General features: G+C 40.6%; 1 protein-coding gene across 5 annotated transcripts in view; it reads right to left on the bottom strand.

The window, feature by feature from the left end:
- The window catches only part of LOC126183889 (myb-like protein O), a 97,297-nt gene that overhangs the window by 35,125 nt on the left and 41,179 nt on the right, over positions 1-20,993 (bottom strand). For 3 of the 5 annotated variants that reach the window (XM_049926202.1, XM_049926205.1, XM_049926203.1), the window contains exon 3: positions 10,923-11,018. In XM_049926202.1, coding sequence (XP_049782159.1) covers positions 10,923-11,018 — 96 coding nt within the window. Of the gene's footprint in view, positions 1-10,841; positions 11,019-20,993 lie in introns of all 5 variants that reach the window. The other 2 variants (XR_007536822.1, XM_049926204.1) reach the window with 1 other exon arrangement.

Genomic DNA, 20,993 nt, shown 5'->3' with positions numbered 1-20,993 from the left:
TCTTTGATGTACAGCAACATGTACACTGCATATTTTTGTATTACAAAAGTATAAATATGAATTTAACCAAATACAGCATGGTAGCTTCCGAGCACTTCTACTTTTCCATAGAAAAGCCAATGTGTGTGAGAATGCTCAAGAACTTACCTCACAACTTTTTTTTTAAGGATAATCATACTTTTTGTTGTCATCATTGCATAATTTGTAATCTATGAAAGATCTAAAACAAACATGCAAAACTAACCTTGAAGTTTGTCAAACACAAATGTGTCAGAAAAATTTCAAACCCAGAAATTTTACTAAGTCACTTGTCCTCACAGTATTAAATTTTGAGTGAGAATCAAACATTCTGTGAGTTAAGAAATTCTTCACACATTCTCACATGTAATGCAAGATCCTCAAACCACCATTCACAATATTTCCCTGCGACCTTTAGCTGTGTAAACACAAAGGCTCATGAGAAAGACACTTAGGTCTTCATGTAAACATTTGTGATGTCATGTTCATCAAAAGCAGTTTTTTGTTACAACATATTGCACAGTCTCTGTCCTAAAGCCTTTGACACATTTTTTCTGTTAGCAGACGCTTGTGTGTGCACTGTGTTTTCTCCGCAACAAAATTTTTATTTTAGTGTTATTGTCTCATTTATGTTTTATTGTTGCAATATTATTCTGCAGTTATGGGCTAAAGCAGAATTCCTTGTTATAGTATCAGTTCTTACGATTCAAAATTTACAAAAATTTAATAGACTTCTAATAAATGCCTGTGTTTTTCCCAGACGAAAAAATTCCCAGGTTTTTCTGTGATTTCCCAGTTGTCCTGGGGTATATACACTTTGCACGCACGACTGCCAACTCTGACAGCTCAGACCAGAGCTGGTCCGACCTGCCAGAGTTGGTGGTCATGTCTGCATGATGTGTGCTTGCTTGAGTGAGTGAGTGAGTGAAAGGCGTGCATTTCTTTTTCTGATGAAGGCTGTGGCCAAAAGACAATGTGTAACTGTCTTTTAATTGAGCCTGTCTGCAACTTAATATGCCATCTTTACAACATTATGGTCGCCCCTGTTACCTCTCTGATCAATAATACTTTTAAGACTGGAAAATTTTCTCAGGTGCTGAAGGCCACTATTGTTATCACAATTTGTAAGAAAAAGAGATAAAAACAGACCTGAAAGTTACAGCGCAATATTGCTCATACCTATAATATCCAAGGTAATAGAATGTTGTATTAAATTACAACTTTCCCGCTATTTTGAGGATTACAATCTACTTTCCACTTTGCTACTTGGATTTAGGCCAGGTTTGTCTACAATAAATGCAGTATAAACTCTTGTTACTGATATTCTTGAAGGTTTTCAGAAAAATTCCTTGAGTTGTGCCTTACTACTACACCCGAGTAAAGTATTTGACACTATGTCACATGAAATACTCGTACGTAAGCTAGAGTGCTATGGTATCAACAATAACACACTTTTACAAATTAGCTCATACTTGACTAACAGAATGCAGGTGGTTACGGTATATAACTGTCAGCTCAATGCCCTACCAGTTGTTACAGGTGTGCCACAAGGTTCGGTGCTTGAACCCTTCTTTTTTCTGGTATACATGAATGAATTTCCTACTTTCTTGCCTCACAAGTCCACAATATAAGCCAATGAAACTACCCTGATTATGGTGGGTAATGACTAGGAGGAGGTGTGTGAAAAAAATGAGCAATACTTGAAAAGTTTACCATAGGGCTCAACAATAAGCAGCTTATCCTACGCAATAGCAAGACAAACTATGCGCTTCTTCCTGCACAAGCTAAATGAAAAAGTACATGAGTGTGACTCTATAATACTTCTCGGAATCCACCTGAATCAAAAACTGACCTGGAAAAGCTACACTGAACAGTTATGCACCAAGTTATCTAGAGTAGCCTTTTGTTAAGCAAATTAAAAACATTAGTCAGTAAACAATGACTACTATCTTATTACTATGTCTTATTTCTGTCTCATCTGCAATATGCAATAAAACTATGAGGCAACTCTTCTGCTCCTCAAACAGTGTTTCCGTGGCAGAAGAAAGCTATAATAGCAGTCACAGGAATTACAAGCCAAAAATCATGTCAAAAGCATTTTAAAGACCTACATATCTTGACTGTACCTTCACTTTATTTTAAAACATATCTTTTTCCACAAATAAATAAATACTTTACCTTGCAGAACAGCTATTCTTTCCCATAAAACTAGAAACAGAAATAAGCTAGACGTAGAATTTTTAAGACTGTGAAAGATGCAAAGCAGTTTTATACACATAAGACTCAAGCTGTTTAACAAGCTACCAACATTTACCTAAGGATACTTTCGAGAAGCATCTTCATAAGTTGTAGCTGATAAGTGGGTTTACAGTGTTAAGGAATCTGAATGCTCACAGTAAATCTCATCATCCCCATATGTTGTTCAAACCCATCAATTACTTGAATTATTAAGCTAAGATGGTAATAGAAATTCAATATTTTGTGTTCCTCAAATGGTTAAAGTGTATGAAAAAAAAAATCAGATTTGTATAACAGTGTGTCTAGTGTTTCTTATCAGTCCCAAGCACACCACATCAATCTGACAGTGCTGTGGAAATTTCTAGCAATAACATGGTAAAATATTAAATGTGATGTAAAACACTGTTACTTAAAACATTGTTACATTAAAATTGTTACTTCAACATACGCTGTCTAAGAACAGACAAATAAATAAATATCAAACCCGTACTTCAAATTGAGCTGTGCATTGCTCAACTGTGTGTGTGTGAAGTGTATCACCACTCTTGTGTGTTGTAATTTGTTTTCTAGTCTAGATAATCTACAATAATGCAAAGTAAAAGCGCACACACACCAGTTAAGTTGCAACCTGTTGTCTTTCTTGTTAATAATTCAACAATATTTTCCCTCATTATCCAAAAGGCTTAAGCTCCTTTGTAGGTGGCTCTCAAATTTACGCAGAGCCACCTTCCTGCATTTTTTTTAATTGTCCAGCTGCATGGTGCCTTCATAGATGTCCAGCAAAACTGTGGAATGGATACTGGAGCAGTGTAGTCACTTATGTTGTTAATATGACCCACCCAGCCTACACATTGTTGTGATGTTCAATGACAGCAAGTTGACTGCGCAGCATCCGATTTTGTCTACCTGAGCACCCATTTTGGCTACTTTATCCTGCACCTACTATGTTTGGCTGACGTCTTCAGGTAAGGTGGTGGTTGCAAAGCATCTATGAAAAGTGTGTGAGAGAAAGAGAGAGAGAGAGAGTGTGTGTGTGTGTGTGTGTGTGTGTGTGTGTGTGTGTGTGTGTGTGGAGAGAACAATGATACAGAATGATCCCATGGCATGGCTGACGTGTTTGCTCTGCCTATCTGCCTATGTCCAATAAACATGTCTCTGGTGATAAACAAGCTCCCTGCGCTTAACCCCAGGGCAAGTGGTTGCTGAATCCCATACAATATGGGAGGAATGGTTGGGTGGCTGTATGATTAGATTCAATTTGAGCTTCTTGATCTTGATCAAGTAAAGTAACGTAAGCTCAGGTAAGGTAAAAGAACATATGGGCATGCTATGATCCGCATGCACTGATGCAGCAGCTGTCTGTAAGTTGATGGTGAGGCATAAGACGAGATGAGGTATTCCTCAATTTCACAATTCGTCATTCCTCCTTTAGCTCTCTCCTGCTGTGGCATTCCTTTTCATGGAGTGTTTAGTTACAGAATATGACTTCACAAACTTTAAAATTTGTCTCCTGGAAACACACACACAACAGTCTTCCCTGTGCTTGACATTTCAATTCATCCACATGTTTCCTGAACTACTTCATGCCTCACTGCAGTATGGGAGCCAACCTTGTGGTGCACTTGTGAGAACTCTCTTTCTTTCCTGTCTTTCCATAAGACAGGAGCAAGGTAGCATGGCCTGACTGCTTTGAAGCAGGCTCATTATCCCTGATCCCCTGCTTTGAATTTGAAGACATTGGTGAGGTGGTGTTACTAGAAAAATTCTATTAGTCTACCTGTTTGGAGGATGCATTATTCTCATTACCAATGCAGTCTCCTTCTTACTGAGTCCATTCTAGGAGTATTTGTTGGTTGAATCAGAAGTGAAAATTTACAGTAGCATGTGCAGGTGCAGGTCATAGTGCGTTTATTAACTGTCAGTGTGAGTGCCAACAATGAACTACTCTTTTTCATCTTAGCATACTAGATTTTGTGAGTAACCTTGATTTCCTTTCTCTTAATGAAGACATGATATTTCTGCTCCAATCTGGATTGCTTCATTGGTGGCTGTACTGCCTGTACCAAATGTCACCTTCCCTTTGCACACTAATCTGGGCATGTATATGGGAGATTCTAACAAATTAGATCCACTGCAATGTATTCTGGTGACTTCGGTGTATTAAATATAACAACAAAGCAGCAGTCTCTCCGAAGTTATTGTTTACTCCCTTCACAATGTTCTTGACACAAGTTACACCAACAGTTTCCTTTCTTGTTCTTGCTGTAACAATCTGTTACTGCAAATAAAGCAGTTTGTAGATCAGTAGTTATGTCATATTCTCATAGAAGTTTATTGCTTTTAAGCTTGCTTATTTAGGCAGCTTTTATTTGTCTTGGCCAGGAGTGTACTGTTATATTGCCTCTTCAATTTATTGACCTACAAAGTCTCGTTTATTCTTTATGATGCAAGAAAGGTGACAACTGTTCAAAAGCACATTCCCATCATGTAATCACAACAAATACATTCTTTTCCATTGGATGTTTTATTTTCTTTACTGTTGAGACTTCTTTGGTTAACTAGCCATGCAAAATCTCTTGATTGCTTAGGTGAGAATACTGCCTGATGAGCCACCGGAACCACTGTGAGCGTTACAGGAAGTAAATGTGGTATTCACCAACGTCCCATGAGCAGCTGAGTCAGCTCAGACAGGGCTCCACATATCTGAATTAGCCAACGAAACTGAGGTGTAGCAAGCAGTCTGTATGTTGCCAGTTATTGACAGCCTTATGAATCCAGGGTGTTAAGCCAGGATCCCTGTTGCTTGTGACCAGAAATGACCCACGGTTTCTGAAGTATTCTCAGAGCAAAGACTCGTCAAGCTCCCTGTGCTGAATGTCACAGATTTCTGTATGCATTACATCTAAACACCATGCACTACTACTATTTTAACAAGGGTGCTTTGCAATTCAAGCATAACGATTTCCATTGGAGAGAGTGTCGACTAATATGTTAGGTTGCATTGGTGCTCAAAGAAATTGCTTATGTGCGGTTCTTGATATTTTTGTAGTGTAATAATTTATCCATTAAATTTCGGGAGTTCAGCCATATAACCCTGATTTCATGTGGTTTAAAACAATGGAACAAGTACTGTAAAGTACTGTAGCTAAAGTAGGCTCACTCTTAAGACGACCAGAATATATACGGCCGAAATATTAGAAGAAGAAGAAGAAGAAGAAGAAGAAGAAGAAGAAGAAAAAGGAGGAGGAGGAGGAGGAGGAGGAGGAGGACACGAGGAGGAGGAGGACACGAGGAGGAGGAGGAGGAGGAGGAGGAGGAGGAGGGGGGGGGGAGGGGAGGAAAGAAAGAAAGAAAGAATTTTATGTGACTGCATTCCCAAAATTTAATGGATGACTTGCAAACGTGCTTAGCAAGTTGTATGCTTTTTTTTTTTCTCTAAATTCTTATAATGAAGAAACTGAATACTGTTTTCCTTGTTGCTTCTTCTATTCTAATAATATACAGACTTTGAGGTACAGGGAGTAGTTTATTACTGATTCTCAGCTCACTGAAGTAGGTTTCTTCATATGATTATTCTGATGGACTTCGTTAATAGAGTATAGCAGAGGCAGGCAGAAACATGAGGAGAGCATTTGAACATAATACACTGAAGCAGACATATCACATAAATATACCGAAATAATTCCAATCCCCAGTGATATATCATTTAAAAGTGAATTACAGCAATAGCCATCAGTCAATGATTAACAGCAAACAACAGTGAAAGTTAAACCTTCCCAGATTATATAGGAAATGGTCATTACATCAGGCACACATTTCTCACAGTTTCTATCACTCTGCAGAAACTGGCAACATCACAAACTCTTGAGTTCACTATAAGCCCCATGGAAAATACACAACCCTTCACATCCATTGGTGTCTGTCTTTGCTCTTTGCTACTTTTGTGCAGAGTTGTTAAATGACATTAAAACCAGGTACACTACTCCTTAACAGTCAGTTGCTGCTGAGGCCTCAATGCACAGTCTGAACTGAACCTTCACCCAATGATGTATGGGGTAACTAACTAGCAGCAAGTGTTGCTGTTATTGATTATCTGGCCTTGAAAATGTTAAACAATCACACCAGACATCTACTGCCATCTGAAGAATGAAATTCACAGGAAGTTATGAACTAAGCGCCCTCATTTTTTCCAAAAGAAATGAATTTTTAAGAATTTCAGTATTCCATATCAGAGACTTTTGCATCCACCCATTAAGTTATGTGTATGTAGCCGAATTATTTGGCCACCTAGAACCGGTATAAGATGAACTGGTCTGTATGGCTGAATGCTAGTGCCCTGGGGTTCAGGTTGGGGCTTGACCGGCTCAGCCAAAGCACTGCAGCTTGACCAGCTGCAGTGACTGCTCCAGGTGAGCCCAGGTGCAAAAATGTCAGGAAAGGGCAGCATGTGGGTAAATTTTGGTACAGGGAATTTGGATGACAGTCAATCACTTAAGAAAGCCAGACAAGCTGATAGATGGCTTCTTGCAGTTCTTAGGAATTCAACAATCAATAACAGTTACAGAACTAAAAAACTAAACTCCGCCTGAACAGGTCATGAAGGCCCAATGGTACCAATCGGCCACCATATCATCCTCAGTCCACAGGCGTCACTGGATGCGGATATGGAGGGGCATGTAGTCAGCACACAGCTCTCCCAGTCATATGTCCATTTACGAGACTGGAGCTGTTACTTCTCAATGAAGTAGCTCCTCAGTTTGCCTCGCATGGGCTGAATGCACCCTGCTTGCCAGCAGCACTTGGCAGACAGGATGGTCACCCATCCAAGTGCTATCTCAGCCTGACAGCGCTTAACTTTGATGATCAGACGGGAACTGGTGTTACCACTGTGGCAAGGCCATTGGCACAGTTACATAATAAATCAAATCTGAATAAACCCGTAATTTCAGAAAAATGAGGTGCATCCATTGACACAACAATATTTTCAATACCTTTAAAAATACAGAAGTTAATATTTTACAGTAATAAAATATTTTCATGATAAACCTCAGAACTAAAAACTTTTAAATGCTTAATGTGGCTTCAACAAACATTATTTCAGATGATAGTATTGCACTACAGCTATCGTACCTGGAAGCTACATGTCTGTATCAATTTTATTTCTTGATTTATTACATTTTTATCTCTTTTCATTATGCAAATGTTTGTCAGAACATTGTATCCTCCACAATAACAAAGCAAAGGAATGCAGCACGAGTACCTCACATATTGTCATACTTTACGAATTTATTTGCATATGTTACTATTTTTGCCAGATGTTTATTTAACTATTGATTACAATTACTAAAAAAAAAAAAATGGTAATTTAAGAAGTGGTCAATCGTGTGTTAGCTGACACCACTATTGAAATGATAACTGAAAGATGCTTCTATCAAGCAGACATAAATAATTGTTTAAACAATATTTAATGACAATTTGTTGTCATTTAATATGAGCACACTTGCGCAAGAATACTAGCTTATTTATTTATGAACTAATCTTTATTTGTAATTACTGTAAACATTCAGAGTGTGACCGAATGTTTACAACATTTCTCTATTTAAATATTGTTGATAATGTATTACATTAGTGCAGAAAGTGGTCAAGTTGAGTCAAATCATGTCTGGAGAAATTAATAATGAAGCATTTTTGGTGGGGATGGCCTTCAAGCCAATGGAGAAGCAGGCAGTAGCGGAACATCAATGGAGTCAAGTGGAGAGAGATTTTTTTGGGAGGTGTGCTCAAGTAAGCAATTCCAGACGCTTTTAAATTTGTCCTTTAAGAAGGAAGACCTGCTGGTGATATAGTGTGGTTTTCAGTCGAGTGGGTGATTGATTCTGGATGGTGAATGGCCACTACTACACACTAACTTTTTCCGATTGCATTGCAGAATCAAGAGTAGACAGAGTATGAGTTCCTACATGTTCTCTCACATCTATTAATTTTTAAATCATCATGTTGAACTCTGAACTACACTCCTGGAAATTGAAATAAGAACACCGTGAATTCATTGTCCCAGGAAGGGGAAACTTTATTGACACATTCCTGGGGTCAGATACATCACATGATCACACTGACAGAACCACAGGCACATAGACACAGGCAACAGAGCATGCACAATGTCGGCACTAGTACAGTGTATATCCACCTTTCGCAGCAATGCAGGCTGCTATTCTCCCATGGAGACGATCGTAGAGATGCTGGATGTAGTCCTGTGGAACGGCTTGCCATGCCATTTCCACCTGGCGCCTCAGTTGGACTAGTGTTCGTGCTGGACGTGCAGACCGCGTGAGACGACGCTTCATCCAGTCCCAAACATGCTCAATGGGGGACAGATCTGGAGATCTTGCTGGCCAGGGTAGTTGACTTACACCTTCTAGAGCACGTTGGGTGGCACGGGATACATGCGGACGTGCATTGTCCTGTTGGAACAGCAAGTTCCCTTGCCGGTCTAGGAATGGTAGAACGATGGGTTCGATGACGGTTTGGATGTACCGTGCACTATTCAGTGTCCCCTCGACGATCACCAGTGGTGTACGGCCAGTGTAGGAGATCGCTCCCCACACCATGATGCCGGGTGTTGGCGCTGTGTGCCTCGGTCGTATGCAGTCCTGATTGTGGCGCTCACCTGCACGGCGCCAAACACGCATACGACCATCATTGGCACCAAGGCAGAAGCGACTCTCATCGCTGAAGACGACACGTCTCCATTCGTCCCTCCATTCACGCCTGTCGCGACACCACTGGAGGCGGGCTGCACGATGTTGGGGCGTGAGCGGAAGACGGCCTAACTGTGTGCAGGACCGTAGCCCAGCTTCATGGAGACAGTTGCGAATGGTCCTCGCCGATACCCCAGGAGCAACAGTGTCCCTAATTTGCTGGGAAATGGCGGTGCGGTGTGTGTGTGTGTGTGTGTGTGTGTGTGTGTGTGTGTGTGTGTGTGTGTGTGTGTGGGGGGGGGGGGGAGGGGGGGGGGACAAGTAAAGATATACAATATTCTCTCTGAAACACAGACTAGGTGAAAGAAAAGAGATTGTGTGCAGAAGGGGGAAAAATGCTTGTATTACAAAGGAAGGACAAAAAGGATGTTGCAATTAATATAAGGTGTGGGTCAAGCAGGCAGCAATGTAAGTGTATCAAGTACCACCAAACAATGAGATAAAATAGTATTTTTTAATGCTTAAACTGGTGGTATGAAATTTATCTGTAATTTACAAGCAATTAGACAGCAGCAAGACAACTCTGAAATTCCTGATTTCTGTTGCAGAATACTCTGTAATGAAATACAAAGGAAGTAACACTTCATAAAGCTTCAGGTCTTCCTCCCACTTGCCACAACCATTGCAGTTATCTGAGCACTATTTACTGAAAACCATTTCACTCTGGGGAAGGAATTCAACCCAGCCAGGAAATACCACACACACATGGAGCAAGAGGAACTCATAAAAAAAGTAATGAAAATTAACATATCATTATTGTGTGGATGGCATACAAATAAATTTGACTTCTAGAACAAAACTTTTCCAGAAATAGATAACTATTTCAATAGTCCAAACAAATTAAGCAAGCAATTGCAGCATTCCCCTATTCATGAGTAGTGATAGATTTTTTGCTAATATACAAAAGCCAAACATCTACTGTTAAACAGCCATAGTGTTGATGTCCACAGATTACAAGACTTAATGTGAGGCACACAACTTATACTGCAAAAGGATTTGATAGAAGAGATATGTTAAATGCCAACACACAAACAGCCCTCTTCTTAATATTCTTGCCTCACAGTATTATCACGTGCAATGTCTTTGTGCTACTTTTCACTCTCTTTCAAAGTTTGTTATGAACTTTATCCTTTTTCCCGTCAAGGTTTATGAAAATTTTTGGAACAAACAAAGGTTACCTGTTTTCACAATGAGGATTATACTTCTGACAGTTCTTTAACAAGAATTTCTTATACACAATCACTTACCCAACCTGGCTGAAAGTTTATTTTGGTCCCAACAGAAGGCAGCCATACAGAAATAGCTCTGGTTTGGCAAGGTTATTGGGGATAGCTCAGTCTGTGCAATACCTGACACTGTCACAGTTGAGAGAGGGGGGAGGGAGGAGGGGCTGAGGGTTGGTAGGGGGAAGGAAGATTAGGATTTGATGTCCTTTTACGTGACTGTCAGTATAGGTGGAGTCCAAGCTCAGACTTGAGTACCGAACAGCCAGTTGGCTGTGTCCATCTCAAAAGAACTGTCTACACATATGCATTAATCAACTTGGGGAAACCACAGAAAACTTGAATCTGAATGGTCACTTTGGGATCTGAACCCAAACTCAAGGTTCCAAGTTCTGTGTCATCTCACTTGGTGCCATATTTTAGATCTGAAAGGTGGAGACACTTACAATTTAAGTTATGTGTACAGTTGCCATAAGGCAGTTCTCTAAAATACTTATTAGCTTTCTACTTGCAATGTATCATTAAAGCTCTGCAACAAAATAAAAGGATTATATGCTTGCATAGTCAAAACAAAAGTGTAGTACTTATGCAGAAAATATCTTGCCTCTACAAGTTTCTCAATGCTCAAACATTTCACTGCTGCTTCTCTCCTAATTAAAGTAAGTATTAATAATAGGCTGCTTACAGAACAAGCCTATTCCAAATGTAGTTGTCTGACGTTGCTCAGTAGCTCGCACCTCCCCAGACTGGGGCTTTGATGCGTTCAGTGCACTAGGTTCACCTGAAACATGACAAAAAGCAATATGCTCACACCAGAAATCAGAACAGGATAATATATTTTAAAATAAAAATAATATCTGGTTCAAAAACAACAATTTTTTATTATGTCCGACAGCTTGCAACACAAAGTAAGTAAATGCCAGTTGAAAAGTCTGCTGATGATATTTAACACAGCAATGTAACATTAAATGGCATGTTAGACAAAAATCCAGCCTATGCTGCCTCCCTATAATTCCCCAAAACAAGTGTGTCAAGGTAAGAAATGTACTAATTTTATTGATAGGATTAACAATTGACTAACCATGATCTAGAAAGAGACAAATGGAAAAATAACATTTTCTTCCATACTGAGGACTGGCAACTTGCTACTTCAACAACAACTAATACTCAAGATAGAAATCACAAATAAGAGGAAAATGAATAAAGATAAAGTTATGCAGTGGTAAAATGCTGAAATAAATTATGGAGAACTCATTTTCACATAAATTTAACTTTTTTCATTTCTTAAAAACTCTCCAACAGAATAACGTTATTGCTATTTGAAGAAAACAAAACTGTATTCTGCAATCCTCTTTGCACAACTAAATTTGAATTTTATATTTAGTGATATGGTAATTTCAAACATAAAAAACACACGCCTCTGTTAACTATCTATTTTAGCTGTTTGTGACAATAAACAAACCAACAAATCATATTGGAAAATTTGGACATTTATCATTTATGTACTTTGTTACATTACACAGGGTCATTTCGCTAAATGGGGACAAACTGCAAGAAACAATTCCCCACAGGATAAAGGACCAAAAAAAGGTCATACATGCATATAATCAGAAATGTATTCCAAGTAATGTTTCGCCACTTGAAAGTGGAGATAAAAGACGTTTTACAGTGACCCCAGTATCAGCACCAAGCAGTTGCCCGCAATCATGAGGTATGCCAGACAAAGGTATGAAACATTCTCCACAACTGCCACCGTCCATACCACAACACGTAGAAGCTTTATTACTATGGAATCATCTCTGTGGCAATGGTTTTGTTGTTAGTTCATTGCACAGTGCACTACCATGCTGAGATTTCCATCATCCCTCCTACTCGTATGTGAGACACTGCTTATGAGGGAAGGCACGACCAGTCTTCACAATAACTACCAGTGTAATCTCCATGGTATGGTGGCAGTGAACCATCAGCACTGGTTCAGCCTCAATATGTGGGCAGTGATTATCGGCGAGCACCTCGTGGGATCAGTCAACCTTCAGCAACGCCTCACAGGTGAGGCATATCTCCTCCTCACATGGATGACCCGGGCTCCCCTGCTTGAAGGTGTGTCTTCCATGGAATGATCGGCAATGTGGCTACTACATGATAGTACTCTAGCTCACTGCCAGTGTGTGAAGCTAAAACGCAAGTACAAACAGAAGAATCCCACTTGCCTGGTGTGTTCTCATGTGCTTTCTATCACTGATACCTACACTGTCAAAAGATTGTTTCCTTCAACATTCAAGTGGGTGTACCCCTACCCCCTTGTAGCCCACCTCCAGTCATATGTCCATATATAACCCTCATTGCTTCTTATCCATTCAGAGATCATTTCCAGCAGTTTATCGCCATTTAGCAAAATCACCCTATATATGAGAATTCTGATTTGGCCCTAAGCTTATTAATGGTGGCAAGTCTGATTTTTTTATATAGGGCCTTCAGGCTTGTAATGATACAGATGTCGATCCAGCATTTGACAGATTGAATCTGCCCCCTTACGCTTATTGGTTACAACACAGCATGCCTCTTTGCTATGGCGCAGAGCATCACTGACTAGAATGCCCCCATAGTTCTGGAAGGAACGAGTTGGCACCTAGAGATTGGGTGACAGGAGGCAGTGAGTCAGTCACACTTGAGTCATACCCAAAGCTATCACATGACCTGGTGGTGATTATGTATGAGAGAGCAACTGAGGTAAGTTAAAATATTAATTTATCAATTATGAAACATTTAATGTTGAAAAGGCAGTTGTATAGAGAAAGAATGGCAATGGCTAACTCATTTTATATAATGAATGACGAGTACATGCAAGTGTGAGTCCAATTAGTAACCATGGTCAAGTGATTTGCTATCAAGTGTTCAAGTGTGTTATTTAATTTATAACATAAATCACTGTCATAGCCTCCGAATGGGCTTGTTTTGTGTAACTATGAACAGAGTACACAGAGTATGTATCGTAGGCTACACAGTTGAGGCTGTAATTACCAACCATGTACCTTGGGAGTAAGTTTCTCTTCAAGACACTGGCTACTCAAGATGTCCGATGTCTTTAAAAATATCAAATAGTCAGACTGAAACTTTTCCAGCAAACTGATAAAAAAAGGGTGGCAGCTTACATGTGGGTGAAGCGCAACAGCACAGACTGCAAGATACTTGGACGTAATCGTAAGAAGAACAAAAAAAAAGGAACAGTTTTCTAAATGTTTCGGAAGGAACAGATGCTGCAAGCCAGCAAGAAGAAGGTGATGGTGGTGGTGGTGATGATTTGTGTTGAGACGGTGCTCAACATCATGGTCATCAGCGCCCTGATGAAAAGTCAGTATGCAAATCTCATTCGTGGGGACGAAGGCTGTCCCCACATGTGGAGCAGTTTATAACATATTAAAGTCTGCCACCCTTCCCCACCAGTTTAGGGATGAGGCCTGACTGTTCACAAAATTTCACAACTCTTGTAACAATGGAATCAGTATCTGCAAGGATGGTGGGCAGATCTCCAGTGAGACCGAGGGCTGCCCTAATATCAGTACACACATAGCCACAATATGCTGAACTGAAAGCAGCACGCCACAAACTTCACAGAATGGTGTATCCTCCCACCGGACGAGGAAGCCATGTGTGAAAGGGCTATGTCTGATGCGCAGTCTGGTAAGCAAAACCTCCTTCCAGCGGTGAGGCTGACATGATGTCCACCAAGCCTTTTTGGTCGATTTGAGCAACCGCAGTTTGTTGTCTGTCACCTGCAACCGTTCAGTCTCCCACTGATGCATGACGCATCTGTCAGAAAATGAGATAATGGCATGCAATGGGATGTGACACTGATGGACAGCACCATCTCAACATGCTTCCTTGGCAGCTTTGTCAGCCATGTCGTTACCCTGTATCCCAATGTGGCCAGGTACCCAGCACAAGATCACCACCTTGCCACGGTGTTGGAGCCCCTGTAAGGAGTCATGGATGAGCTGAACCAGTGGGTCTACCGGATACTGAAGTGCCTGCAGCGCACTAAGAGAGTCAGAACAGACAAGAAAACTCATACGGTGATGTCTGTGAACCCTGTCCAGTGCCATCAGAATGCCATCTAACTCTGCATCATAATTTTAAATTGTTCTGGAAGACGCACTTTAAACACCCTATCAGGGAAAACAGCAGAACAACCGAGAGCAATCCCCTGCTGGGATCCATCTGTATAAATAACGATAAAACTATGGTACATACTTAAAATAGACAAAAACAAAGTTGTATAAACCAAATCTGGGGTACAACTTTCCGTGTACTGTGTCAAGCTTAAAATCACTTTGGGCCTCTGGAGGCACCAAGGTGACAGTGCGTTCCATCCCTGGGTGTGTATTTTCGTGCCCGAGAGATCCATATCTTTGAGACAATCTGTAGCATGTATACCAAATGGCTGGGTCACTTGGGGCCAATTCCTGAACAGTCATTCAAAGGTGGGTTGGATCACTGAACTAAATGCCAATGACTGAGGTGGCGAGATTTTCAGCACCCGTCGAGCCAAAAGATACATCGCCGAATCCACAGTGGTGTTTCACCAGCCTCTGCGCACAGACTCTGAACTGAGCTGGTCCGAAAGGCTCCAGTCGATATCCGAATGCCCTCATGATGGATAGCATCTAACATCCGGAGGTAGGAAGGATGGACCAATCCGTAGCCCACGCTGCCATAGTCTAAGCATGATCGAACAAATGCCCTATAAAACTGCAGGAGGTGGGACCTGTCAGCTTTCCATGTTGAGAAGCCAGACTACCCAATGGATAACAGATGCTGCATTGCAATGATCAGCAGCCAGCAGTACAGCAGCCAGCAGAAGGGCAAAACACGTCACAAGATGCAATAGGCCATTAACCAAAAAATATGCAGTAGAAACTGCTTAAAAGTGCAGCAGGAAGTAGTCAATGATAGAGGCTGCATAGGCCTTCAGCAATATGTAAAACTGCTCATGACGAAACAGTGAAATTTTAGAATTGTGAATATTGGTAAATTTGGAATAATGTTCATAAAAATAGAAGTAAATTTCAAATAGTGTAAAATGGAGTCAATATTGTGTGTAGAGGAAATCAAACCTAAGAGTGTTTCAGATGAAGATGATTATCAGTCGAATGTAAAGGAACACGAACACTGGTTGTCAGGAGGTGAAATGGAACAAGAAAATGAATCCAATGTGGATGAAAATCTGATAGGTACTCAACAAAATTGTTCTTTGAAGATAGTGCGGAGTGGGAAAGTGTGGGAAATCATGCCACACGCCAAACAGTTGGTACGAAAACCATGAACACACCAAAATGGAAAGGCAGGAAGCAGTTGGGGCAAATAAAGATAGGGGGTATGACATATTTGAAGAAACACCAAAGCCAAGCAGAGGAACTGGTTTTGATTTCAAACTACTACTGAAGGCAATCAAGGAGTTAGATGAAAAGCAGATAGGCAAGCAAAAGAAATGGAATCATCCCTAAAAAGAAAGTAACTATGCAAACAGGTGAAATTAAAAGGTCAAACAAAGGAATGAAATTACGAATACTAAGTGAACTTCAATCAAACATTAAATAACAAAAACAAGATCAGGGAAAACAATTTACAAATTCTGAGGCAAAGTTTAAAGCATGGGAGGAAAAAAGAGATAATTAATTAAAGAAAGGGAAGGAAGAACAAGAGAAAGTCAACAAGGAAATAAAATCACAGTTGAGGAAATAGAAACCAGTAGTTAAACGTGAACACCAGATGCACTTTAGCATAATGCTAGGGATAAATGCAATAGCAGTTTCACAAAGATGAATGTATAAGGACGAAAAGAAACTAATAAACAGGTTCAAGAGGTCAGACAAAGGTGAAAGTCACAGGGCAGGTGGTAGCAGAAGTACAGAAAGTACAACAAAAAACCGAGCAACAGATCAAGCACATTTTATCAGAGACCCTAAGTAGCAAATTAAATCATTACATGGCCAAACTGCAGTAGTGACCAAAAGTAACCCTCCAGTTGAGTACATAAACAGTTGTAAGTTCAGTAAATTCCACCATAAAAACAAGTTGAACTCCATTGTGATTATAAGAAATTTTCAGGGATTGCTGTCAAAATTATGGGATGAAAGGACTAAAATTGCTTGCATCAATCAAATGAAGGATAAAGCATATAACTGGGGTATACGGTTAGATAAGGAACATTTAACCTATGCAGAATCTGAGAATGTGTTCCTCAAAAATTATTGGCCTAAGAGAAAACAGGATGACATATTAATCTCTATATGCAGTCACCCATAATAATAGGAGAATGGGCAAAACTTACAGCAAGTTCTTAGAAACAGACTTCGAGAGTAATCACTATCTTGATGCGTCATATGATGAGACAAATATGGTGCGCTGGACGATACAAAGGCTGCCACGCAAAGTACGTAGTCATTTAATAAGAACTATTATTGATTCCATGGAGCAGGCCAGGGTTGCACAATCAGTGCATGAGGATAGGTCACCAGAAGTGAACAGAGAGAATTTCAGTAGTGCAGCACTGGAGGATGGGAGACACTATGAACAGGAGTGACGGATCGAACAGGGAAATGGTAGAGGCTGAGGACACGGCAGTTACGCTTTCAGATCTCATGATGAGAAAATGGACAGGCAGAAGAGGGGAAGAAAGACTGTCCTTGCACGAAGATAATTACAACAGATGGAGGCAAAGAGGTGGAATGGAACCCGCCGAGAACGGAAGAGTGACCTGACCTGAAACATACATCGTGGGGCCTCTAAACACGAATGGAGAAGAAATATATATTTATGCAATAAAGGCTGAACAACTAAGTGACAAACAAGATCTACATGAAGAAGATGTAGTAGTAAAAGATAAGGTGGTCATTATTCTGATAACTGAAGTTAAAATATCTGGGCATGTAATTAAGTCTACAGTCTGTTCGGGAAGCCAGCAGTGTGCTATAGCTAACAATGTACATATTGAGCTCTTGTAATCAGGTAGCAACATACTGAGCTTACCAGTTAGTGGATTCAAAATAAAAGGAGTAGTTGGGGAATGTGGGAAAATGATAAACAGTCAAGTAATGTTGGAAGTTCAGAATAGAGGAGATGTAAATATGATGGATACAGTAGTTGTATTTAAATAGAATGGATGTAGAAGTCCTGCTAATTTGCGAGCGGAAGTTACTACAGGGTCAGACTGGTTGACGGAGCACAAAGTAGAAATGGATTAAAAGAAAATTAGGTGCGATTTCGTGATGGAGAAAAAGACAAAATGAAAACTTTCAATGAGAGTATATAGATAGAGCATGAAGTCTTTCCCGCACGTACTAAGTAACAACCTGTAAAGGTGTAATGCAAGAGGAAAATTTAGCAAACCATAGCCAGGGGAGTATAGTTCCTGTCAGTACAGAAGCAAGAAGTGAACTCACATGGGAAGAAGTCAGCAGCAAAATACATGGAATTAGGAATATTGATAGAAGAGCAGCTGAAACGCTATCCAAATTAACCAAAAGATACTGAAAAGTTTTTGGAAATAGACCAGGAATAATAAAAGGCCCAGCATATTGTATAAAAATAAAGCCTCATAAGCCATATTTAAGCTGCCTTATCCAATACCACATGCCAGAAAAGAAGCGGTAGTGAGGGAATTACACAAGATTCTAACAAATGAAGTAATAGAGAGAGCTCAATGCCAATACAACAGCCCACAAGTTAGAATGCTAGACCAAGTGCTAGGAGAAGATTCACTGAAGAAAATTACAATCTACATAGACGGCATGTTAGTACTCAATGCAACATGGGAGAACACTTAAGTACTCTGGAGGAGATATTAGAAAGATATGAACATACAGGCGCCAGGATTAATTTTCAGAGGTCAGACTTTGGAAGACTGGAAATACCTATCCTGTGGCACATTAGTGGGCCAGAAGGAATAAAAGCTGACCTAGACAAGCTGACAGCAAGAAACAGGAAGCAGTTGAAAAGTTTCGTTGGTCTCTGTGGATTCTACCACTGATTTATGGGTGAGCAAACATTAAATAGTGAGGCACACTGCATAGATTGTTGAAGGAAAGAAACATAGTCCTGGATAGAAGAGTGTACTGCAGATTTTGAAAAAACAAAATAAAAACTTTGTAATGGTCCAATGCTTACTCATCCAATATGTCAAAGATGTTTTACTTAGGATGTGACATGTTGGATTATGGACTAGGGGTCCATTTATATAAAAAAGATGAGGAACAAGAAAAAGAAGTAATTAGAGTCATTGGTTTCGGTAGTTGGGTGTTGAATGCACAAGAACAGAAGTACTCAATAATGCAGAAGGAAGCATTTGCAGTAGTGTATGGTTTCACCAAATATGGATATTATTTAGCTGGACGAAAATCTACTGCAGTAATGGATCACACGGCTTTGTCTTTCATGTTAACATGCAGACTACAAATTAATGAGGTGGATGCTTGCTCTGCAAGAATTTGATTTCAGTGTTCAATACAGGCAGGAATTTCGTGGAGAGTGCCAGATGCCCTATGTCGAATGCTGGTAGGATCAGAACATTCTGCACCTCCATTGCCAAAGGAAAGCAGTATTAGTCTCACAAAAGGGGTTACACACAAAGGGACAGCATGCAGAGTAATAAAGGACACCAGGAGAGAGAAAACAAGAACGAAGAGTAATTGCTACTTAAAAGGAAGTACAATAGCCCTGGGGAAGACAAGATCAAGGAACATAACCTCTTGCGTGGTGGTGTATTATACCACAGGAGCAATGTAGATGAAAAGATAAGGAGGGTGTCCATTCTGGAACAAATTATAAATGACGTCATATGGTATATCCATCCCAGTTGCGGACATTTTGGTCCGAGGAAATGCACAGAAAAGTTACAGTAAGACTGCTGGTTTTACAACATGACAAGATGGATAAGGAAACTGTTGATGAATTGAGAGATATGTCAGAAAAACAAAGACTACTACAGCACAGCACAAAGGGTCTTTGCATGCAGTACTGGAAAAGGAACACAAAGAATCAACTGCAGGGGATCGTCTTGGCCCACTCCTGAAATCTAGCGGTCTAATTATATATCTACACACATCAAAAAAAATTTTGCTTCACCCCAGTCCCCACAACTCCTGAAGATAGACGTTGACTGTGAATACTGTATCACAGACACAGTCCCTTTCACTGTTCAGAGATGTCACTAAACCCGGCCAAAGATTTAAACAACCATGGATGAGCAGCGACTATTAGATGGAGGAGGTCCGACAGCTGATCAGTTCCAGTCATTCCACCAGGAAGGAGGTACACGGCTTAGTCTGTAGTTCAACCAGGCCTAAATGGTCAATACTGCAGTTCGATTGTGTCTGCATTGTTACTTTGTGCCAGGAAGTGCTCTCAACAAGGGAAGTGTCCAAGTGTCTCTGAGTGAACCAAAGCGATGTTGTTCAGACATAGAGGAGATACAAAGAGATTGGAACTGTCAATGACATGTCTCGCTCAGGCCACCCAAGGGCTACAACTGCAGTGGATGACCACTACCTACGGATGATGGCTTGGAGGAACCCTGACAGCAATGCCACCATGTTGAATAATGCTTTTCACACAGTCACAGGACATCGTTTTATGACTCAAACTGTGCGCAATAGGCTGCATGATGCATAACTTCACTCCCGAAGACCATGGCGAGGTCCATCTTTGCAACCACGACACCATGCAGCGCGGTCCAGATGTGTCCAGCAACATGCCGAATGGACCGCTCAGGATTGGCATCACGTTCTCTTGACCAATGAGTGCCGCATATGCCTTCAACCAGACAATCATCGGAGACGTGTTTGGACACAACCCGGTCAGGCTGATCACTTTAGACACACTGTCCAGTGAGTGCAGCAAGGTGGAGGTTCCCTGCTGTTTTGGGGTAGCATTACGGGGGCGGACGTACGCCGCTGGTGGTCATGGAAGGTACCGTAATGGCTGTATGATACGTGAATGCCATCCTCCGACTGTTAGTGCAACCATATCAGCAGCATATTGGTGAGGCAATAGTCTTCATGGATGACAATTCGTGCCCCCATCGTGCACATCTTGTGAATGACTTCCTTCAGGACAACGACATCGCTTGACTAGACTGACCAGCATGTTCTCCAGACATGAACCCTATCGAACATGCCTGGGATAGATTGAAAAGGGCTGTTTATGGACGATGTGACCCACCAAACACTCTGAGGGATGTACGCTGAATCGCCATCGAGAAGTGGGACTATCTGGACCAACAGTGCCTTGACAAACTTCTGGATAGTATGTCACAATGAATACAGGCATGTATCAATGCAAGAGAACCTGCTACTGGGTATTACAGGCACTGGTGTGTACAGCAACCTGGACCACCACCTCTGAAGGTCTCACTGTATGGTGGTACAACATGCAATGTGTGGTTTTCATGAGTAATATAAAGGGAGGAAATGATGTTTATGTTGATCTCTATTCCAGTTTTCTGTACAGGTTCTGGAACTCTCAGAACCGGAGTGATGCAAAACTTTTTTTGATGTGTGTATTAGTGGCAACCAACTTATTCTCTTGATACATGTGTTTGTACTCTTTGATGAAAGCAACGAGAAGCAAGATGGCAGAAAAATTAGCACTACTTTCATATAGTGTGCATACCAAAGTGCCTAATCAGTGACAATGGGAATCAGTCCACTAGTACGGTATGGATCGATGTGTTTTAACAATATGGTTTAGAACCAACATA

Source organism: Schistocerca cancellata, chromosome 4, assembly GCF_023864275.1.
Source record: "Schistocerca cancellata isolate TAMUIC-IGC-003103 chromosome 4, iqSchCanc2.1, whole genome shotgun sequence".
Lineage (NCBI taxonomy): Eukaryota > Metazoa > Arthropoda > Insecta > Orthoptera > Acrididae > Schistocerca > Schistocerca cancellata.
Note: the sequence above shows the minus strand (reverse complement) of the source record. Positions and strands in the feature narration are given on the sequence as shown.